The sequence below is a fragment of the Micromys minutus genome (genome assembly GCF_963924665.1).
Source record: "Micromys minutus genome assembly, chromosome: 3".
NCBI lineage: Eukaryota > Metazoa > Chordata > Mammalia > Rodentia > Muridae > Micromys > Micromys minutus.
In genome coordinates, this window is record NC_137972.1 from 32,488,048 (window position 1) to 32,511,374 (window position 23,327).

The window sequence follows — 23,327 nt, forward strand, 5'->3', positions numbered from 1 at the left end:
ATCTAGCATCTCTTACACACTTTGGACCATACTTTAAGTGTTCCTCGTCCCCCGGCAGCTACCATGCTGGACGGTCCTAATGAGAGATTTTTGTGCATTTTGTTTTGGATTTTATTTTGTTTGTCATAGAGGTTTACTGTGCAGCCTAGGTTGGCCTTGAATTTAACAATCCTCCTGCCTCTTTCTCCCAAGTGCTGGACTGTGTCACCACACCTAGCTTCTAAAAGGAGATTCTTTAGGTTCTTCAGTAGGGCAGGTGGACTGGTGTGTGGAATGAGCCAGACTACCAGGTTAGGCAGAGCTGGTAGGTTAGGGGAAGCTGGTGGGTTAGGGGAAGCTGGTAGGTTAGGGGAAGCTGGTGGGTTAGGGGAAGCTGGTAGGTTAGGGGAAGCTGGTGGGTTAGGGGAAGCTGGTAGGTTAGGGGAAGCTGGTAGGTTAGGCGGAGCTGGGCTCAAATTCTAGGCTGCACTCCACCACACCTGTGATCTTGATTATTTCACTTTGTCAGGAATTTGTCAGTTCCAAAGTGAAATTCCCAGCTCCTCCCAGGTCTCATGGGATCCTTACAGAAAAATAGCAGAAAACAGACTGGAAAGCATGTTGCAAAGTCAGATTGTCATTGATTAGACACTCACTGTACACTTACTGGAGCTACTATGGAAAGTTATACAAAAAGGAAACATGGTAGCTTTTTATCCAACCAATGTTCAGTTTTAGTAACATAAATATCTATTTAAGTGGTCCAAGTGTTCTCTTTTAACCTTGTGATAGACCGTGGGGGACAAGAATGAAGAAAATCAAATCCATAGGCACAGACTCCACTTGATTTTGTCTCTAGAAACAAACTTCCCTGTGACATGGGGTCAGCACATCAGCAGGGCCTGAGAATGATGTCATTTTCATTTCTTATGGGATAATCTAGAAGTTAGGAGTATAGAACTGGGTCAGAAAGAAAGGTACATAGAAGGAAATAAATGGTAATTGGTCCAGTAGGATAGTACTATAAATTTTAAAAGAAAAAGATGTTGATAAATGAGACATGCATTTTTTTTGTATTACATTTTATGTGGGTATGCGTGCATGCCACTGTGCACTTTGGGAATCAGAGGATAACTTAGAGAGTCAGTTCTTTCCTTCCTTCCACCATCTGGGTTCCAGCAGGTGACAATCTGCTGGGCCATCTCACTAGCCTTTAATTCTCTCTCTCTCTCTCTCTCTCTCTCTCTCTCTCTCTCTCTCTCTCTCTCTCTCTCTCTCTCTCTTGCGAGAGCACGTGTGTGTGTGTGTGTGTGTGTGTGTGTGTGTGTGTGTGTGTGTGTGTGTGTTACAGAGATGGCTCTGTGGGTAAGAGTGTTTGCTGTGTGGGCCCAAGGACCTGAGGTCAGACTCTCAGTGTCCATGGAAACAGCTGTGTGTGGCCGTGTGTACCTGTACTTCCTACCCTGCTCCCACTCTTAGAGCAGATGGACTGGAAGGAGACTGGTGCTTACTGGTCAGTCAGTCTAGCTAAAAAAGCACAGTGCTCCAGGTTCAGGGAGAGACTCTGTCTCAAGTGGATAAAGCAAAGAGCCATAGAGGAGGCTCCTTTGACCATCCCACACATATGCAGGTGACACCACACTAACACACGTATACACACACACACACACACACACACACACTCAAACACACAAACATGGTTTTATTATGCACACTGTAGTAAGTGCTCACTACAGAAAAAGTGATTTATAGACTTGAAGTCAACAAGATTCTCCTCTATCACCGAGTGACAATGACACTATTTTCATATTTTTACAGATATTTTCCTGTATCTGTAAGCACATATGTATCCTAAATGTATCTACTTAGGATGAAATTGGTGGGTCTCTCAGCGGGCAGCAGAAAAGCATTTGAGAAATCCAGAACCAAATGAAGATAGGCTACTTACAGTATGCTAGGAAAAATCAGGGATAGCTCGGCTTTATACTTTTGAATCTTTCCTACTATTTTTCCCGTAAGGAATGTGGATGGAGAGATGGCTCAGAGGTTAAGAGCACTTGTTGCTCTCCCAGAAGGTTCAGCTTCAGCAGCCACACAGTAGTTTACAAATCTGTAACTCCAGTCCCAGGGGTTCTGATACCTTCTTCTGACCTCTGTGGACATTGTGCATATACATGGTGCAGGTAAAACATTCAGACTCATAAACTAAGTAAATCTTTTTTTTGTAATGGTTTTGTTTTTATGAATACGAATGAATCCAGGCGTGGTTGTGCACACCTGTAATCTCAGCACTTAGGAGAGAGAGACAGGAGGATCATGAGTTCAAATTCATCCTTGGCTGAGTTGTTAGTTCCAGGACAACCTGGGCTGCATGAGACTCTGTTGCTATAATAGAAAATGAGTGACTTATGTGGTGAAAATCAATAAATTCAGCTATCAAAATTTAAATGGTCCAAATGGTTAATAAAAAGAAAACCCACATGTGAGGCTAAATAAGCCCAGAGGTCATTTGCTCATGCAGAATTAGGAGGAGGCTAAGGCCCAGGATCCCCCCACACACTCTCTCTGCCTCTTGGTTTCCCTCTCATTTCTCCACCCTCTAGAAAATGATGAAGGACAACAACCTGGTACGCCACCTGGATGCCTGTGAAACCATGGGCAATGCCACAGCCATCTGCTCAGACAAGACAGGCACACTGACCACCAACCGCATGACCGTGGTACAGGCCTATGTCGGTGATGTCCACTACAAGGAGATCCCTGATCCCAGTTCCATCAACGCCAAGACGTTGGAGCTGCTGGTCAATGCCATTGCCATCAACAGCGCCTATACCACCAAGATCCTCGTAAGTAGACACAGGAGCATCCTCCACAGCAGGGAACCTGGTTCAGCTGCTGACCCCGAGAGGCTCACAAAGGAGGCAGCTCAGCTCTTGATCTAAAGGTGGCTGCAATGTTTGTGAAACCAAAAGAAACTGTTGTTGTTGCTGTTTATTGGTGATTGCTGTGATTTAGATATTTATTTCTAAATACTGCCATTGACCCCCTCATTTATCTCTCTCTCTCTCCTCTCTCTCTCACATACACACACACACACACACACACACACACTTAAAAAAAAACAAATAAGTAAACACCTTTTTGAGACATGGTTTCAGTATGTAGCCCTGTCCTGGGACTCGGAAATCTGCCTGCCTCTGCCTCCTGAGTGCTAGGACTAAAGGCATGCACCACCATATCCGGCCATAATTGGTTCACTTTTGCCACAAGTCAGAGCTCCACACAGCTGTGTAGAGTCCGCATTCTGTGTGAACAGACTCCAGGCTCTCGTTGATCCGATCAATGCTGCGTCAGAAATAGGAGGAGGACTGGGACGATGGTGCAGGTGGAGCCGTTGCCTTGCAAGCGCAAGGACCTGAGTTCAATATTCCTGACACACTTTTAAAAAGCCAGGTATATGGGCCAGTGACGTGGCTCACTGAGTTAAAGAAGCTTGCTGCCAAGCCCAATCAGCATGTTGACTCTCCAGTACTCTTACCGTAGCTAGAGAGAACAGACTCTAAACGTTGACCACTGACATCCACGTGTGGGCCACGGCGTACATGGACTGGATGCAGGCGAGCACACCTATAATCTCAGCACTGGTGGGTCCCCGGGGCTCAGTGGCCAGCTAGCCTAGCCCTCTTAGCAGTGATAAGCATCTTATCCCAAAAAGCATGCTCGAAGACTCCTGAGGAAAATGCCCGATGTCATCTGGCTGTCAACATGTGTGTGCAAACCTGCACATCTGTCTAGACGCATGCAGTCACCCATACACACCAACGCACAAACACAAAAATACATGCATCAGAGCCTGGGCCCTGACAGACTCCTTTCAAGCCAAGTTTGGCTACTTGTAGTCCAGGTAAAGACCAAATAAAGAGAAAAGCAGAAAGTGAGGAGACGTATTCAGTGTAGCCACATTAGGAAAAACAAAGAGGCACAGAAACTTCACTGTATGCTCACCTTCAGGGTACTGACATGAGGTTCATATTCAAAGGACAGAGGACATGTGTAAATAAACAGCCATGCACTGAGCTGCGTGGACACTGAAGATCTGCAGGCTTTATTGTTTGTCCTCACATCTTAACAAATGCAGAGAAACCGCCCTTTCTCCAGCACTGGGGTCTGCACAGGTTCTACTGTGCCATTTTATCGGAGGGACATGAGCATCTGTGGACTTTGGTGGGAGATCTCGACTCTGTGGGTATTGAGCATTCAAGCTGAGCCTCATCCCACGCCACCTGGCCTTCCTCATGCCTCTCAGTCCAGGTGGACATCTGTGCTGATGGGGAGGGGCCTAGGCTAGTTCAGCTCTGCTCTGCCGCCACCCTCTCTGCCCGGCTAGTCGGGACTGATCAGAAGGGCAACAGGGTTCTGAGAGAACAGAAGCTGTGAGCGACTCTGGAGAGCTAGGCTAGGATCTGCCGCTGTGACTTTTTGTCATATTGTATTGGTCAGAGTGTGTGCATCAGGAGATGAGTCTGAGTTGGGTGGCCAGTGCTACTCTCAGAAGGAAATGCTAGGAAAAGCCTGGGTTCAGAGAGAGGAAGCCGGGTAAGCCTCAAAAGTGTCCCTCAGAGAATGTTGTCATTGCCGGTCACAGAAACATCCCCCTGAATGAGATGTCCCTGTCGAAGCTAACTTGCTTGTGCTGTGATTCCCTGCTTGGTTGAGAAGCTCTGGTGGCCTCTTCTTGGTAGTTAACCAGACTGCTCTCATCCAGATGTTCTCTGCCGCCCAGCTGTAGGGTGTTTCTGTGCGGCTGAGAAACCCTTCAAATGCACTGGAACCCTGACCTCCCCTCCTGTCCCTGAGGGACACATCAGCATGGTTCGGTAGGACCCACCGGAAGTGCTGTGTTATTTAAGAGTCTGAGAGTCAGCAGCAGTGGACCAGGGCTGGTGAAGGAAGGAGGAGGGAGTTTCTGCACCCCCACCAGCTGAGCAGCCATCCCTGCCACATTGGGGCTGCAGGCTAAGGGAAGCAAAGTGACAACAGTGTGGGGGTGGGGAAAGTAGGTCAGAGAGCATGTGTCATAGGACACCAAGACATGGAGAGGACACCAAAAATGACAACATTCTTATCTCCTTTCCCCCAATTCGGAAGCAAGGGAGATCAGCGATGCTTTATTCTGTTCCCAGAGCTTTCCAAGGATACCGAGACACTTGATAACTTTGTCCTGCAGATTCGTCAGAGAGAAGCAGGCAGTCCCAGAGTAGGGTGGTAGAGGGTGGCCACGTGGGCACAGCTCCAGGGAGTGAGCTTGGAGTGAGTTGCATGTGTGTCCTTTAGAGTCAGAGGGAATTTGGGGATTTGTCTAGAGGACTACAGGAATGCCTCTGGCTACAGTGATGAATCTGCACAGAGCAGTGATTCAGAGGCTGGTAGGAAAGTCTGGTGGTGTCTTCAGATAAGCTGTGTGTAGGTGGCATCAAGGTCAGAGGTCAACCGTCTACCCAGAGCGAAGGTCAGTTGCTGAGGCTGGGCAAGAAGCCGTGTTAACTAGAGTTAGGTCAGAGTCTACATGCTGACAGCCTCCTTATAAGCCAGGTTTGCCCACTCATCCTCAGTCATCCAATCAAAGGCAAGCTTAATAGAGGAAAGCAGGAAGGGGAGGTTTGTTCAATGTGGCCATATTGGGAAGGGGAACAAAGGGAGACCCACTCCTACCGCAAGCCCTGACATGAGGTTTGTTTAAACAGAAGGCAATGTGTACTCATAGTTAGACAGCTCTGGTCAGGGTGTCATCCCATCCCCACCCCACCCCACCCCACATTACCAATCCATCATTTTCTGGGCTCCATTCTCTCATTCAAGGGTCTGACAAGTCAGAACTGTGTGAGATCTTTTTCAGAAAACGACCCCACCTCAGGCTAGCACCAGGCTTCGGCCTGTTTCTTCTCACAGTCCAAGAGTCCTGGGGAAATTTCCAGTTTTGTAACATCTGTCACTTCAGTAATCTGATAAGCCAAAGGGAGGGACACATGTGTCCCTTTAGAACAAAGGTTCTTAACCTATGAGTCATGGTGCCTTTGTGGATTAAAGGACAAGGGATGTACATCAGATACCCTGCATAGCAAATGTTTATATTACAATTATAACAGTGGCAAAATTGCAATTATGAAGTAATAGTGAAAATAACCTTACCGTTGGGGTCACCACGGCATGAGGAGCTGTATTTAAGGACGCAGCATTAGGAAGGCTGAGGACCACTGCTTAAGAATATCTTCATTCTTGCCAGAACCCAAGACCTGGGGTGCTAGATTTGTAATACAGTCAGAAGGTCACTCACCTCTTGGGCATCAGGTTCCCTTACTGTGTCACAGAGCTTGGCACCCAAGGAGCCCCATGCCTGTCTTTCTGGGTCTTCCCAAAGCAATGCTGTCTGTTCATACAGCTCTCTTTGCCATGGGCTAAAATCCATTAGCACAGGAGCTAATGGTATATATAAGTGGGTAGGGGTGAGGGTGCCTATTCTGGCCTGGCTTCAAACCCCTCCCTAACTCTGTGAATGAAAAAATTACTCAACTTCTCTATTCCTCAGTTTCTCGGGGAGAAAGATTGGATTGTGGTAGGCAGCGAGTTTGTGAGTGGCAGGTGCCAGCTCAAGACCTGGCATGTGGTGGGCATGTGGTGGAACCACTGTCTGGTTCATCAGTGAATCGCCTTGCTAAGACGACTCCATTGGTAATAAAGCAGAGGCTGAGGAGCAATCAGACACTGGGCATTGCTCTACTTATGAAAGGGGTTTTCCCTAATGCCTGACAGGCAGCTAGAGGTAAAGCCAGGCCCTAAAGATGCCTGCTCCATCAGAAGGCCCAGATTAGAAGATCCAACCAACATGTCCCAACTCCTGTGCTGGGCTTGGAAAAGACCTGGAGTCCAGAGGGTCAGCTTCACACCCAGGCCCTTCCATCCACATAAGACTAAGGGTATCTTGGGAGTTCATTTCCTGGTTCAGGTGAACCCTGAGAAGAGATAGAAGTCCATTGTCTTCATTGTTTTCTATTGTTGTGATCAAAACCCTATGACCAGAAGCAACTTAGGAAGGAAAGGGCTTATTCAGCTTACACTTCCAGGTAACAACCCACAACCGAAGGAAGTCAAAGCAGGAACTGATGCAGAGGCTATGGAGAAGTACCTCTCACTGCCTTGCTCACTAGTGGCTTGCTCATCTTGCTTTTGTATAGTACCCAGGACCACCAGCCAAGGGTGGCTCCACCTACCACGTGTTGGCCCTTCCCACATTAATCATTAAGAAAATGCATCACATCCTTGTCTGTAGGCAAACTTTAGGAAAGCATTTTTCCTACTGAAAGTACCTTTTCCCAAGCCAGGTATGGTGGGTGGCACATGCCTTTAAATCTAGCCCTCAGGAGGCAGAGGCAGATGGATCTCTGAGTTCAAGTCCAGTCTTGTCTACAGAGTTTGTTCCAGGACAGCCAGGACTCTACAAAGAAACCCTGTTTTTTAAAAAAAACAAAGACATGAAAAGTTTCTCTTTTCAAATGACAACTGTGTGTGTCAAGTTAAAATTTCCCAGCACATCCATCTACCCTGCAAGCCAAGGTGGGTGCTCCAAACTGAAGGACAGACTGAAGCGTGCAAAAGGATATGGCAGGAAAGATACGGTGTCTTTCCACTGGGACTGAGACTAAAGCCTTGCCGGGGACACAGGTTGGATGGATGGATGGATGGATGGATGGATGGATGGATGGATGGATGGATGGATGGGTGGGTGGGTGGGTGGGTGGATAGGTGGATGGATGCATACATGCAGGGATAGGTGAATGGGTGGATGGATGGGTAGATGGATGGGTGGGTGGATGAGCAGATGCATGAATAGGTGGATGGATGGGTGGCTGGGTGGATTAAAATGGATGGATGGATATGGGTAGGTGGGTAGATGGTTGGAATGATGGGTAGGAATCGGTGGATGTAAAACATGGATGGGTGGATGAGCATGGGTGAGTGACTGGATGGATAGAGGTGAGAATGAATGTGCATGGGGTGGGGGGTAGATGTGCATATGTGGACAGCCACACTGGCCAGTGATTGCATGAGGATGAGGCAATAGGAGTCTCGGCAACATCCTACACCTGTTTTCATGGCAGCAAGAGGGAGATACTGCCCCCAGATCCAGGCAGCACTAAGACTCAATTGCTGCCTCCCAACTGCTGAACTGGACTCCTCCAAATCTGCCTTTTGGATACAAAGGCTACATTTGGTGATCCAGAGACCTCTTGATTTGCATGTATCTTTTATTCTTTAGAAACCAAGCAAGCAGAGCCTGGGGAGCAACTCAGCTGGTAGAGTACTCCTGTAACCACGGGCTTTTCCACCCGCACACATTCCTGCAATAACGACTCTGAGGGTGAATTATTTATGAATAATTGCCTAGGACAAGAGCTTTGGCTCATCCCCACTAGCTCGTAACTCGGTTATCCTATTTATCCCGTTCTGATCCCCGCCACGTGGTTGGTTACTGCTCCTCAGGTTCATGTGACCATCTTCCTCAGAGTTCGGGGCTAATCTCTCCCACACCTGACTATCCCAGAAATCCTCTCTCTGTGCTGGAACTTCCACATCCCTATTCCCTGCATAAGCTAACAGGCCAACAGCATTTTATTGACAGGAGATGCTTCCATATGTAACATAAGAAACCTCTCTACATGCCTGCCTAGCACTCAGGAAGCCTGTATTCCATCCCCAGCATTGCATGAACCAGATATGATGCTCACACCTCTAGTCCCAGGGTTCTAGAAGGCCCTAAGACAAGGATCAGAGGTTTACAGTGGCTTCTGACCACCACATAGCAGAGGGCCCCAGAGAATCCAAAGGAGCCCTCCTAGAGGCGAGGGGCCATAGCATTCCAGGCAAGTACAGCCCCACGGAGACCCTCAAATCTAGAGATAATCTACTTGTTCTGGAAATGTGAGGATGAGAGATGAAACTCAGAGGTAAGGGGTTTGAGGCCACAGATGAGCCTCTGATAGTCTTCCCAACCCCTAATCCTCAGGAGACCCACTCACCGAAGCACAGATGGGGGGTGTTTGGGGACTGAAGTGGCAGGCAGGGAGCCTGGGAGATGCCCTGCAGGCCAGCCTCAAGCTCAAGCACCACCCCTTCAGAGAACGGGGGCGTTTTCTTTCCCCTCTTACCGTGCATGGTTACGATCTAGACTTGACCTCCAAGAAAAGCTGCATGAGTCACCTTTTTGTCACAAATTGCTTTCCTGCCTCAGAAATCCTATCGAGAGCTCTTTACAAACGGGCCTTTGCCTTTGTAGTCTCCAGCTCTTTAAACCTCAAGATTTCTGGCTTCTTGTCACCCTGCCCTTCTCAGAGACACAGCCAAGTGTTCCAACGGAAATGGCCTTCCTCCAATTCAGATGGCTCGCTGCCTTCTTTGGAAGACATGCTCTTCCGCCCACGCTCGCTCCTGCCTTAGTGGAAGCTCCTGAGCAGACATGGGCTCTTTAAAGCCGGCAGGCCTAGTACTCAACATTTAAATATCACATAGAGGATGGCTGTGTGTGAAGCTAAAGCTGTGTGAAAATGAACTATGGAGAGAAAATGAATCTCTCTGGAGCACAACCTGAATCAGAAGGACCATAACCCTGACAAGGTAGTTTCTGAACAGATGAGGCCAGCTGTGCCTTGTTTGAAGTCCCAGGTCCCCAGGGTACTATTCCTAAGGTGGCTACCATGCCATCTGCCTAGGAAGCATGAGGAATATACCTAAATGGTAGAAAGGATCAGCCTGTGCCCCACACTACACCTGCACACAGGAGCCCTCACACCAGCACACACCTCACACCAGCACACACCTCACACCAGCACACAATTCATACCCACCAGCACACACCTCACACCAGCACACACCTCACACCATGAGTCATGCAGCTGGGCTAAGGATAGGGAGGCTGAGAGAGAGTGAGGTGTCTGTGGAAGGTAGAGATGCCCTTGAACTGGGTCCTGGCTTCAAAGCCAGGGTCCAGTCAATCTCCAGGGAGTCTCAACAGCTTCTTGTCAGACCACATGCTGCACTAGCCTCTGGCCAGAACCTTTTCAGTGTGGAAAAAACAAGAAGAGACTTTGCAGGCATGGAAGAGGTGGTGGCTTGGGTAAATGACAGGAGCTGTCATATTAAACTCAGCAGCAATCCTGGTTTTCGTCTTTTACAAACAGGACCTCTGGAAAAAGATATCAAGAGTAAAGGACCTCAGATGGGCATCCAAGTCCTGATAGAGCTAGTAATCCCAGAATCCCACCCTTCAGCCTGTGCCCCACACGACTCCTGACACCTGAACCCTCACACCAGCACACATTCTCAAGCCAAGACACACACTACATGTTGCTACACATTACATGTAACATGGGATACCATAACATGTAATACACATCACATGCATACCTTAAAACACAGCACACACATAAAATACTGTACAATACACAGTGCATTTTTCTCACTACCCCATGTAACACATCACAAAGAATAGCATACATGGAATGTAATCTATCTATCCCATATGCTCCTGCCACTCACACATCACAGCACATGGTACAACATACAGTATATATACATGTCACATACCATCATGCACCACATACAACACATACTACATACTATATACCACAAAGCATACATGATACCCACATGTAATATATAACGCACCCCTCTCAGCCACTGCGTACAACATACACACATATACTTACTATATGCCATTAAAGCACACCACACACTATTCACATGGCATATCTCAGTCCATGTGAGCAGTACACACATATGAGCAGTACACACACAGCATAGGGCACCTGGAAAGGTCCCCATGGATTTTGTTTTCCATGTCACAGGGACTCTTGTGTCCTGGACACCTTATCATTCTCCTGTTCCCCAGCCCCTCAGAGAGATCTCGTGGCTCACTGGTGTGGCTCACTTGGATGGCTTAATCTCCTTGCTCTCTTCAGGAAACCTGGTTTCTGAGAAGCTCTTGAGAAAGCAGACCCTTAGGTGACAATTCTGGAGAACAAATTGTGCCAAAAATCTGGTCTCCTGTTGGCAGCAGAGACAGTACACTTATCAACCAACTGTATAGTTGGTCTCTGGCTGGCCCACAGTGCTGGAAGCAGACAGAAATGAACCCAGCGAACAATCCCCTTGACTGTCACTTTCAGTGACAACATTCCAGAGGTAGACAGGAGCCACCAACAGTTGTGAGTACAGATCCAGGGACAGGTCCTGGATCAGATGCCTGTGAGCAATTCCACATCTCCTGAGGACTCAGAGCCCACAGCTGTATAGTGGACATAGCAGCTTCACCTCCTGGGAGCCATGAGGATGCACCCTGAGGGGCCTGTGAGCAGCTGGTTCAACAGGAAACGGGCAGCTTGGAGTGATAAGGCCATGTCTGATGACTAATCCAGACATGGCGAAGGAGGGGCTTTCATTGCCAGTGTCTGTCCTTGAGGGTGATGTTTTGGTCCCAGGAAGCCAGTCTTATGGGCAGTAACCAAATTGCACTTTATCAACCTTGGTGTTTATGTAACAGATGCCCAAGATAAGCCAGCTTTAAACAAGGGATAGGTCCTTTCGGTTGGTTTCCGACTGTGACCAGTGCGGCCTTGGCTTTGGACCCATGGTGAGACCCCATATCATGGTGGAGATATACATGTGGCAGAGAAAGACAGTCGTCACGGCAGCAGGAGAGCAGGAAGAGGGCACTGGCATCCTAGAGTGTTTCCCAAAGTAGGTGACTCTAAGACACCTACTCCACCTCTTAAAGATTCTACCTCCTAATAGTGTCAGTCTCTAAGACAGTTTTTTACCTTTGGGGAGGGGGCTGTATTTAATACTCAAATCAGTGGTTACCATGGAGTTTGTCTGGGTGTTTTCCTTCATTGTAATGAAGCATGTATGTGAGACCTGACCACTTTAACCATCTTGACCTTTCAATCTTTAAGCACATGTGCTATTAGGGCTACACGCATGCCCATGACTGTGGCCCTACCATACATTTGTTGTCTTGCAAAACTGAACTTCTGGCTGTACTAACACCAACTTCTGTCAGCCCTCCTTGAGCTCTGAGTGGTTGCTCAGCCTCCATCGCTAGGAGTCGACGCCTGTTAAGATCAGACCATTTGTATCTGGCTTATTTCTCTTAGCATCATGTCCTCAACGTCACCTGTGTAACAGCAGATGTCAGGATGTCTTTCCTATTCAAGACTGGTATTATTCCATATTGTGTGGAGGCCACAGTTTGTGTTTCCATTCAGCTGCCTGATGCCTCCACAGCTTAGTTGCCATGGATATGAATGCAGTAAGGTCTCTTTGAGTCCCTGGCAGCCATCGTTTTAAGATGTCCACTTTGCTGTGTGACACAGTTTCTCTAGATCAAGCGCTTCAAGGGCTTCTGGCTTTCTGCGGTGTCTGCATCATCTCACGTTCCCACCAACACTGTACAAGGGTTCTGGGCACTTCACATTCTTGCCAACATGTGTTGTTTCTTGAAGCTCCTATTATTTAATAGAGGCATCATAATAGATATGGGGTGATGCATGCTGGGTATTTATTTGTGGGTGTGGGGTGTGTGTGAGTGCAGGTCTGCACATGCCATGGCATACTTGCAGAGGGCAGAGGGCAGCTTTATGAAGTCAGCTCTCTCCTTCAACCATGTGGCTTCTGGGGCTTGAACTCAGGTCTTCGGACTTGGCAGCAGGCACCTTTTTACCAGCTGAGCCATCTCACCAAACCCTTAATTCCATTTTTTTTTTCCTCTAACTGTATTTATTGGTTGTAGCTCTTCAAATCATCTTGTATTGATTTTTACTGAATTCACTCCCCAGCACCAAAAGACAGAAGAACATTGATCGGCCCCGCTGTAATAGGCCCATGGCTACACTCTACATGGCTCAGGGACTTAACACCCAAGGGGGCAGGGGGCAGGAACTGATTCGAAACACTTGCAGTAGCCCCAGGCCTGGCTTCAGCAGGTGTAGCAAGGCAGCTTATTTCTTTCCCTCCCCTGCGGAGGGGAGAGGAGTGCTGAGGCCCCTCCCTCTAAGTAGTCCCAGCCCCAGCCACAGAACAGGGACCACACAGAGCAGACACCTCCTGCAGCTGGAACTTAGGGGCAAAGCCTCAGAGTTTGTCAGGAAGAAAAAAGTCAGGAGCGAAGAGGGGAGGGCAACTGCTTCCTAATAAGGCATGTAGGCGATTTCAGAGCTCAAGTTCAGAGAAACAAATTGAGTTACAGAGGAGGCAGCTCTGCCATTTGCAACACTGGATTGTTTGAAATCCTTTTAGAGGAAAATTAAAATATTTCACAGAAGGTAATAAAATGCTGGGTGCTTGGCAGGCATGACTGCTCAGCTCTCTTGGGCAAATAAGTAATTAGGTATTTTTATTTAAGGCCTCAGTATCGTCATTTTCTTTCATTAGCAGAGGGGTGGAATGCTGTTGTGGAAAACACATAAAACTCTGAAATCGCCAGAAAGTTAGTTATAAAATTAGTTTTTAAAGTACAACATAACTGCATTTAGTGAACCAATGGTGAGCCAATAGTGAGCCAAAGGGATGTTCTTAGAATTTATTATCTCAAATTCATTTTCAGTGAGAAGTTGTCTCAAGGATGTCTCTGCTCCCCGTGACCTTAGCGTTGGGGCATTCCTTCAAGGCACTTGATGCTGAGTCTCCGGTTAGCAGGGCTGAGGTAGCCAGGAGGTGTTCTAGACCAGCCCTTGAGGAACCTGCTGTTCAGTCCATCCCACCATCCCTCACTACACCCTTCTGATGTGGAGATAGCTGGTGTTGTTCATCTGTTCCAATCCCTCCTTTCACTGATGGGGAAACTGTATACGTGGTTGAAATGTTCCATCCTCCTTGGCATCCCTGGGTCCTGGGGTCACTACCTGTCTATATCCCCACATAACTGTAGTCTGCTCCCCAGGCTGTTTTAAACCTGGGCTTCCCCACCAAGGATGGAGGGGTCACTCTATCCCTGAACTGCTGGCACAGACTAGCATCAGCTTCATTAAGTTTTATTGTGTTTTACTTCTGTGCATCCATGAGCGGCTATGTATATGTGTTTGTATAAATGAGCATGTGCATTTATACACAGGGCACAAAAGAGGGCATCAGAGCCCCTAGAGCTAGTGTTATGGGCAGCCCCCGGGCTGGCATCTTGATTTGCCTCACATGCTCTCTTGGGCAATATCAGGGAGGGTGAAGGTAGGGATCCAAAATCCCCTTTTACAGGACTGGTCTGAGATCCGGGCAAAGCCGATGCTGAGGTGGAGGAGACACAGATATACCATTGCTGTTCATTCTTCTTCAAATATCTCCAGGCCTAGGGTTATCCAGCAGCCATTACTGTTCCAGAAGGCTCACCACCCAAGTAGCTACACGGTAATTTTTAGTGAGATGGGTAGGTGGGTGTCTGGGGGCAGAGAATTCAGGAGGGAGTGTGTGCATTGGCAGAGCTACACTCTCAGCAGCCAGTTGTTAATCCCACCCCTACTGCCCATGTGCAAGCATCCTATACTGACCCAACTTGGCTACATCTCTCCCAGCCAACTAGTCCATCTTGAGCCATCAGCAGACAGTAGGTTAGCATCTACAATGTGTTGGGGGGGGCTCCATACTTACCCTGAAAACTTTGACAGAATTAAAATACAAGAGATGAACCCACGCTGACTGTTTTCAAATCCAAAGAGATGTTTGAGCTTGTCCTTAAGGAAGAGAAGGACTTTGCCCACGAGGGAAGGGAAAGGAACTCCTTAGGAGCAGCCCATGTTTTTCTAAGCCTCTGGGACAGGAGATGCTGCCAGAGGACCAGCAGATGCTGAAGGACAATGTGTCAAAGGAGCAAGTGGGGTGAAGGAAAAAAGAGGGAAACCAAGAGAAAGGATGAGTTGGTTGTGTGTTTGGAGAGTGTTTTAAAGGGAGCACACTGGAGCAGAAAACACAAACTAGCCTCACAAACAGACTGTGGAATGGTTGTGTGGGAGTAGGGGTTCAGCCTCCTGATAGGAAGCCTTCAACAAGCAAGACACAGCTGCATACTCACCCAAGGCCATTCTGTGTGTGTGTGTGTGTGTGTGTGTGTGTGTGTGTGTATTCGTGCATGAACATGCCAGAAGTTGTTATCTTCCTGAATTATTTATTGATTGATTGGTTAGTTGGTTGGTTGAGACAGGATCTCACTATAGTGAAGGCTGGCTTCAAACTTATAGAACTCAACCTACCTCTGCCTCCTGGGTACTGGGATTAAAGGTGTGCACCACCACACCTGGTTTCACCTTAATTTTTGAGACAGTCTCTTATAGAAGATAGGCTCACCAGTTTTGCTCAGCTCTCTGGCCAGTGAGCTCAGAGTCTCCTGTATCTGACTCACCAGCACTGGCATTACAAGCATACACTGCCACTCCCAGGTTTGCATGTGGGTGCTGGAAGTCTAAACTTGGGTCCTCATGTTTGTGTGAGGCACTATACAACTAAGCCATCTCTCCAGTTCCATTCAGCCAATTTTTTTAATGTAACAGAAATAGCTCTTCTGTATGTTCTAACTTAACTCGCAATCATGAAGATGGTCTACCCACACCATGGACTGAAAGGCATGGTTCTCAAGGGTGCTGAGTAAAAACATCAGTCTCTGTCAATGACATCCTGTGTGTACCATGTTTGACATGGACTAGGGCTGTATCTCAGTAGTAAAGCATGTACAAAGATCTGTATTTGATCTCCACACCAAGAGAAGAAGAGATGAGGCAATTGAAGGTGTGAAAATCGGTGGCTAGAGGCAGAGAAATGGCAGACTGTGGCTGTCAAAGGAAGAGACAAGAACATGTGATCCTAGACTTCGTGTTGCTTTTAGGAATTCATGTCATGCCTTTGATAAAGAAGCAAATACACATGTATGCGTGAGGGTCTGAGTGAGGTTGTTTTGATTGAGGATGCTGTGTCCCTGCCTTGTTATGATGCTGTTGCTATGGTGATGTGAGAGGCTAACAGTGGAAGAAGCTGTGAGGAGAGTACCAAAGGACCTTCAGTGTTAATTATCATCAACAGTTACCTGAAAATAAAATGCCACAATACACATTCAGTGATGATTAAAAACAAATTAAACATCAAGACAAGTTCTGGGTCAAATGGTAAATTCTACAGATGAGAAATACAGAGAGGGGTTCAACTTTTAAAAGAAAAAGGAAAAAGGAAAAATCTGGCCAGACATTTTGGCCCACGTTTGTAATCTCAGCACTTGGGAGCTAGAGGCAAGAGGATCAAGAGTTTAAGAACATGTTCGGCTGTATGGCAAGTTCAAGTTCAGACTAAGCTACATGAGACAGACCCAATCGCAAAACATGAGAAAAGCTTGAAGCATTTATGAAGTTGTCTGACTATTCCTTATATCATTGTCTTTTTTACGCTGTATAAGGTGCTGTTTGGTTCGTGTCCATGTGACACAAGCTAGAGTCATCTAGGTAGAGGAACCTCGACTGAGACAATGCCTCCATTGGACAGGCCTGTGAACAAGCTTTTGGGGCATTTTTTTTTCTAGATTAAAGACTAATGTGGGAGAGCCCACTGTGGGAGGTGCCATCCCTGAATGGTCCTAAGCTGTGTAAGAAAGCAGGCTGAGCTGTTCCTCCATGGCTTCTGCTTCAGTTCCTGCCTCCAGGTTCCTGCCTTGAGTTCTTCTCCTGACTTCTCTTAATGATAACCAGGACATGTAAGCTAAAATATACCATTTTCTCCCGAAGTTGCTTTTAGTCATAGTTTTATTTTTAAATCACAACAGAAAGCAAACTAGAACAGAAATCATTCATAATTTAAAAAAAAAAAAACAATTCTTAATAACCAAGAACCAGGACTAGCCTGGAATATCTCAGAGGCCCACATCTTAGCCACCAGGTGCCCTGGATTCCTGGAGACTCAGCCATGCAGCAGCCTCGGGGTCAAACTGATAACCAGGTCAGCTATTCCTTTGTGGCAAGTCCTTCCCTGCACAAGCCACCTACCTCTTTCCACAGCCCCCAGAGAAAGAGGGCGGCCTGCCCCGGCAGGTGGGCAACAAGACAGAGTGTGGCCTACTGGGCTTTGTGCTGGACTTGAGGCAAGACTACGAGCCGGTGCGCAGCCAGATGCCAGAGGAGAAGTTGTATAAGGTGTACACCTTCAACTCCGTGCGCAAGTCCATGAGCACCGTCATCAAGATGCCTGATGAGAGCTTCCGCATGTACAGCAAGGGTGCCTCGGAGATTGTGCTCAAAAAGTAAGCCACCCCGCCGAGCTGTGGGTGTCTGGGTCACACATCCCCATCCCCATGCAGACTGGATCTAAGCAAGTTAACTTTCCCCGCACCTCAGTTTCCCCATTTGTATATTGGTCAGGCCCAGAGATTTTTTTCAACCCTGACTTGTAGTACATTAGAGTCACCACAATGAAAAGAAGCCAGGCATGGTGGTGTACATTAATCCCAGGAGGCAAAGGCGGGAGAATCTCTGGGTTCGGGACCAGCCTGGTCTATATCAGGATCCTCTCTCAGAGAGCAAGAAAGATTGGAGGGAAGGAAAGGGAAACAGACCATTGATTCTTGTCTTACCCCCCAGACAATCCTGATTGAAACCATGAAGCTGGCCTACACCTTTGCCTTATTAGATGCTCCTTGGGCAAGCCCGATACCCAAGCAAGGCAGCAGCAGCAGCCTGGGTTTCAGGCTTCCCAAGCCATCTCCTCTATGGTACTGCTTGTCTTAGCAATTGGAACCTCCCAAACACTGCACAAAGCCAACAGCTGAGGAGCCTGGGGCAGATATTGTAAAAGGCCACCTGGTTGCACTCCAGGCCTATTGCATGCATTGAGGCATTATGGGAAGTGGATCAGATGGGCATTTAATGACCAAGGTAGGTGGGCTTCATTCATCTCCTTCCCTTCCCACCCCCAGGTGCTGCAAGATCCTCAGTGGGGCAGGGGAACCCCGTGTCTTCCGGCCCCGAGACAGGGATGAGATGGTTAAGAAGGTGATCGAGCCCATGGCCTGTGACGGGCTCCGTACCATCTGTGTGGCCTATCGTGACTTCCCCAGCAGCCCTGAGCCTGACTGGGACAATGAGAATGACATTCTCAACGAACTCACATGCATCTGCGTGGTGGGCATCGAAGACCCAGTGCGACCTGAGGTAGGCCCTGACGGCAGTGAGCTTGGGGAAGGAGCCGTGAGTAACCTGGGGAATTTGTCTGCTCAGCAATCTAAGCTTCAGGTCCCCCTGCCCAGGTGCTGCTGACAGAACAGTGTTCATACTGCCCCTCTGTCTGTCTGTCTGTCTGTCAGGGTTCTGTCTAACTTTGGTCTCATTCAGGCCTTTTCCTGCTCACATAGGGCCCTGAGAGCCCAGGATAGTCCCAAAGTCTCCCTGTTAAGTGGATGGACAGATCCAGAGTAGACCTTGACCCAGATGCCATAGAAAGGAACTGGAAGGAAAAGCATGTATAGAGAGAGCTCGTGTCCAGTACCTTGGGGCAAAGCTGAGCCCCTGGGACACTTTTGATGACAGAATTGTCATCAAGAGTTCTTGCTTCAAACACAGATTTGGCAAGGGCCAGCTGGACACAAAGCCAAGCTTAGCCCCCACCAAACTTGCTGGGTCCTTGATCTTCTATCTGTAGAATGGGTGTCGACTCGGGCAACTCGGGGGCCCTCTCCTTCCAGGCTCTGATGTCTTCAGACCAGAGGCAGCTAGCAGAAGCCTCACACCTACACCTGCCAGGTCTTCCATCCATCCATCCTCCTGCCCGTCACTATTAGTCACCCAGCCTAGTACCTCATCTTACCCATGGCCCACTGGAATGTGTATGCAGAAATGCATGCTACGATGCTAGCAAGGCAGCTTAGCTCCGTGGATAAAAGTGGTTACCGTGCAAGCTCTCACCTTCAGTGTAAGCTCTAGAACTCTGGTAAAGGCAGAGGAACAAAAGCGCTACCTCCACAAAGCTGTCCTCTGCCCACCACACGTGCACTGTGACACTTAAAAATCACTCACACACACAAGAATAATTTATTTTAATTTCTAAAGAATTAGAAGCTGCAGTTGGGCACTGTTAGTGAAACAAAACACCTGACCAAAGCAACTTAAGGGAGGAAGGTCCTGACCAAAGCAACTTAAGGGAGGAAGGCCTATTCAAGCTCCTGTTTTAGAGAGGAAGGCACAGTAGCAAGAGCGTTAGGCACCGGCCACATCACATCTGTAGCCAGGAAACCAAGAGAGATGAATGCTGGTTCTCAGTCACTGTCTCTGTGTTATTCAGTCTGAGACCCCGGCCCATAGACAGATGCTGCCTACCTCTCGGGTTGATTTTCCCACTTCAGTTAATCTGATCTGGAAAATCTTTACAGCCATGGCCAAAGAGCAGACTCCAAGATGATTGCAGACACTGTCGATGCAATCAACATGAAACGCCACAGGTGGCCTGTGGTAACATCTCCAGGGCTTCAGTTTCTCTGTCAGAGAAAGGAAGGTTGGGCTGTGTGGATCCCAGAGTTATACCAGCAGAGCTGTGGGGTGGGGTGGGGTGGGTTTTCTCCTGTTGAGACTTGACCTAGCGCCTCATTCTGACAAGGCCCCAGTTCCCACCTCCCAGGCAGTCCCTGTCACCGGTTTTGTGGGTGACTTCTCCTACGATGTTCTCACCTGTGCCAAGTGCCTCTTGCAGCTTTCCTGGCTCTGTTCTCTGTCCCTTTTCCCAGCACATAGCTCCTGGAGCCACATAATTAGCACCCTGTACTAGGCTCCAGCACAGTGAGGCCCAAGCAGAGAGGCTCTGCAGTGGGTCCCCACACCTTCCCAGGCTCTCTCTTCAACTGCAGGTAAACAGTCTTCACCTCCCTCAGTTTCCCCAATGCCTCACAGCCTTCCTCCCTTGGGCCCACCCAAGCCAAAGCAGTATCAAGCATTCGCTAAAGTAGCTGACAGAAGCTAGCTTGGAGGAAGCTGTCAGGAGAGCATCGTTCTGGGACAGGCTGGGGGTGACATGGGGGCTGTGCAGAGAGCCCTTGGAGTCACAGACACCGGCTGTCACCAGAAACAGCAGATGTTTAAAAGCCTTTATGTAATGACAACAGGAAGCGCCCATTTCCTGCTTCTCCTTGGTGAGAATATCTAGGATAATTTTAGCAGAGGAAGCCACTTTTTAAAATAGTTAACGCTGGTTTTATTTATATGGAAAGCATATTTCAAGCAGTCTCATGCCCCTGAGATTTGAGCCTTAATGATGTGGATCCTCAGTGCTCAGAACAACTGAATATCCCATTGATGTTTGTTGAGTGAACGAGTGAGCACACACAAACAGGAAAAAAAAATCCTCAGAACAACTTAACGAAGTGTCCCTCTGGGTTGGAGGGATTGAGATGCTTCATGAGTAGAGAGCACTGAGGTAGAAGACAAGTAAACAATACCATAACAAGGCTAAGGGGAAGGATGTTCCCAGAAGCAGGGGCAGAAGGGGAAAAAAGGAAATGGGAAACCCTAACTTTTCATTACTGTAACAAAATACCAGACATAGTCTGCTTATAAAAAGGAAAGGTCCAGTAACATCAAGCATTTGAGGAGTGGGACAGTGAAGTGGCAGGGGAAACTGAGGCAGGTGAAGAGCATTCACCTGGGCTCACGACTTCAGAGGTGTCAGTTTATGGTCAGTGGGCCCATGGCAAGACAGAAGGTCCTGATGGCAGCACACAGCAGGGCCATACCAGCAGTTCATGTCAGAGCAAAAAGCAGAAGACACTGGGGTCCCAGAGCCCCCTGCCAAGTCACATCAAACTTATAACCCACCTCTGAAAGGTTCTAGCACCTCCTGACAGCACCACCCTGGGGTCCTAACTTCAACATATGGACTCTTAGGGAACAAACATTCCAGACCTGAACAGCTGCAGATGCTGCATATCTGGCTCTTGTGAGAGCCCCTGTTGGATTTAGCAGAGAAAAGCCTAGCAGGGGTCTCAGAGCTTTATGCTTCCCACAGAACTGTGTGTGTGTGTGTGTGTGTGTGTGTGTGTGTGTGTGTGTGTGTGGTTTTGGTTGGTTGGTTGGTTTTGTTTTGGGTTTTTTTTGTTTGTTTGTTTGTTTTTGAATTCAAGTCTAGCCTGCTCTTCATGGAAAGATAAACACACACACACACACAAGCATACATACAGGCACATACACACATACATATATCATACACATGCACACATACATCATACACATATGCATACATAGTCACATAATACACATATTTCACACATACATACATCATACACAGACACAAATACACATGTATACACACATACATAGTCGCATACATACACATATATCACACATACATACATCATACACAAATACACATGTATACACACATACATAGTCACATACATACACATATATCACACATACATACATCATACACAAATACACATGTATACACACATATAGTCACATACATAATCATACAGAGTCTCATACATATACATCATACCCACACATGCTTACATACATTCTCATACATCACACATACACATATAATACATACATGCATATGACATATATAGTCTCTCTCTTGCTCTCTCTCTCTCTCACACACACACACAAACACAATGTGATTCTGTACCCTCATCTCCCCCCATGAAAATACCAGTTCTAACCTCGTTTCACCTCGACCACCCCATAGGTATTTTCTCACAGTAAGGTCTTGTCCCAGAGAGAGCAGAAGATCCCGGAGGCTTTGGTTCAGATATTTTCCAGTGGCTTGGCAGGGTGGGGTGGGAGTGAGGGCTCAGGTCCACTGGGTGCTGGGCTCACCTGACAGGCCCAAGATTCTAGCACACTCTGGGTCTGTGCACACTGTGGCATGTCCTCTCTCACAAAGACACTTTGCAGCAGGTGCCCCTCGCTATGTCCCTGCCACTGCTTTGGTTCACAGTTACACAGTATGGTCACCAGTGAACACAAGCGTTGGCTCAGCATCCTGTGACCACTCCGAGAAGGGAGGCTGCTGAGAGGGGTGGGCCTTGCTGCCTTCTGATTGGCTGGCCAGAAGTCAGTGCGTCAGTTCCATCGGCAAAAGCCCAGTGTTTAGCATGAAGAAGCACCATTTGCATCTATTCTAAACCAATGTAAATAAAGTGGCCTCAAATGCACAGGACTCTCCCCACAAACATTGGAAATGAACAAGGAATGGATTATAGGGGCTGGAGAGTTGGCTCAGTGGTTAAGAGCACTGACTGCTCTTCCAGAGGTCCTGAGTTCAATTCCCAGCAACCACATGGTGGATCACAACCATCTGTAGTGAGATCTGATGCCCTCTTCTGGTGTGTCTGAAGACAGCTACAGTATACTCATACATTAGATAAATAATATAATATAGTATAATATAATATAATATAATATAATATAATATAATACAAAAAGGAATGGATCATGGAACTTGTAGATTAAGCCTGGATAAGTTACATGTACTTACTCCGCTCCTCTCCACTCTTGCCTGAGGCCAGTCATAAGGGTGGCTTTTTAGGGTCTTTCTAATGCCTTTTGTGTAGGTCAGAAACAGTTTCATCTCAGGATAGACTATCATGGTCAGGAAGTAGTAGCTGCCTACTCTGAGGGCTGAGAATTCGGAGACCCTAGTGGGTTTAATCAGGGGATGTTGTGATCAATTGGTAATAACTGTCGCAAGCATCAAAGGAAGACCACAGGCACCATCAACCTGTCCTGGTTAGTTACCAAGGGAGGTTTCCTAAGACAAAAATTGGCCTTGGGTTTTTTTTTTTAAGACAAGAAGACATACCCAGTGGTGCCCTCCCACATGGCTCTTACCCTCTTGTACAGGTCCCAGAAGCCATCCGCAAGTGCCAGCGGGCAGGTATCACAGTCCGCATGGTCACCGGTGACAATATCAACACAGCCCGGGCCATCGCCATCAAGTGTGGCATTATCCACCCTGGAGAGGACTTCCTGTGCCTGGAAGGCAAAGAATTCAATCGGAGGATCCGCAACGAGAAGGGGGAGGTACGCATGTGCCCACGGCAAAGGCTCTACAGCGGGCCAAGCTCGAGAGGGGGCCGGGAGGCATGGGCCCTGCATGCTTGAACAGAAGCCAGCTGGTGTGCCCTGAAGAGCCCAGTGACTCTGCATGGGGCTTGATTTCTCTCTGCGACCCCACCGACATACTACACCCCTCTCCAGATTGAGCAGGAGCGGATTGACAAGATCTGGCCAAAGCTGAGGGTGCTGGCTCGTTCCTCGCCCACGGATAAGCACACCCTGGTCAAAGGT

The 23,327-nt window shown here is 47.8% G+C and overlaps 1 protein-coding gene across 9 annotated transcripts in view; it reads left to right on the forward strand.

Annotated features, from left to right (window-relative positions):
- ATP2B2 (ATPase plasma membrane Ca2+ transporting 2) overlaps positions 1-23,327 on the forward strand; it is a gene marked incomplete at both ends in the record, with an annotated part of 91,435 nt that overhangs the window by 49,736 nt on the left and 18,372 nt on the right. For 8 of the 9 annotated variants that reach the window (XM_080914151.1, XM_080914155.1, XM_080914150.1 and 5 more), the window contains 5 exons: positions 2,583-2,825; positions 17,052-17,293; positions 17,966-18,200; positions 22,881-23,060; positions 23,238-23,325. In XM_080914151.1, the coding sequence (XP_080770277.1) occupies positions 2,583-2,825; positions 17,052-17,293; positions 17,966-18,200; positions 22,881-23,060; positions 23,238-23,325 (988 nt within the window). The remainder of the gene's footprint in view (positions 1-2,582; positions 2,826-17,051; positions 17,294-17,965; positions 18,201-22,880; positions 23,061-23,237; positions 23,326-23,327) is intronic. The other variant, XM_080914157.1, reaches the window with a different exon arrangement.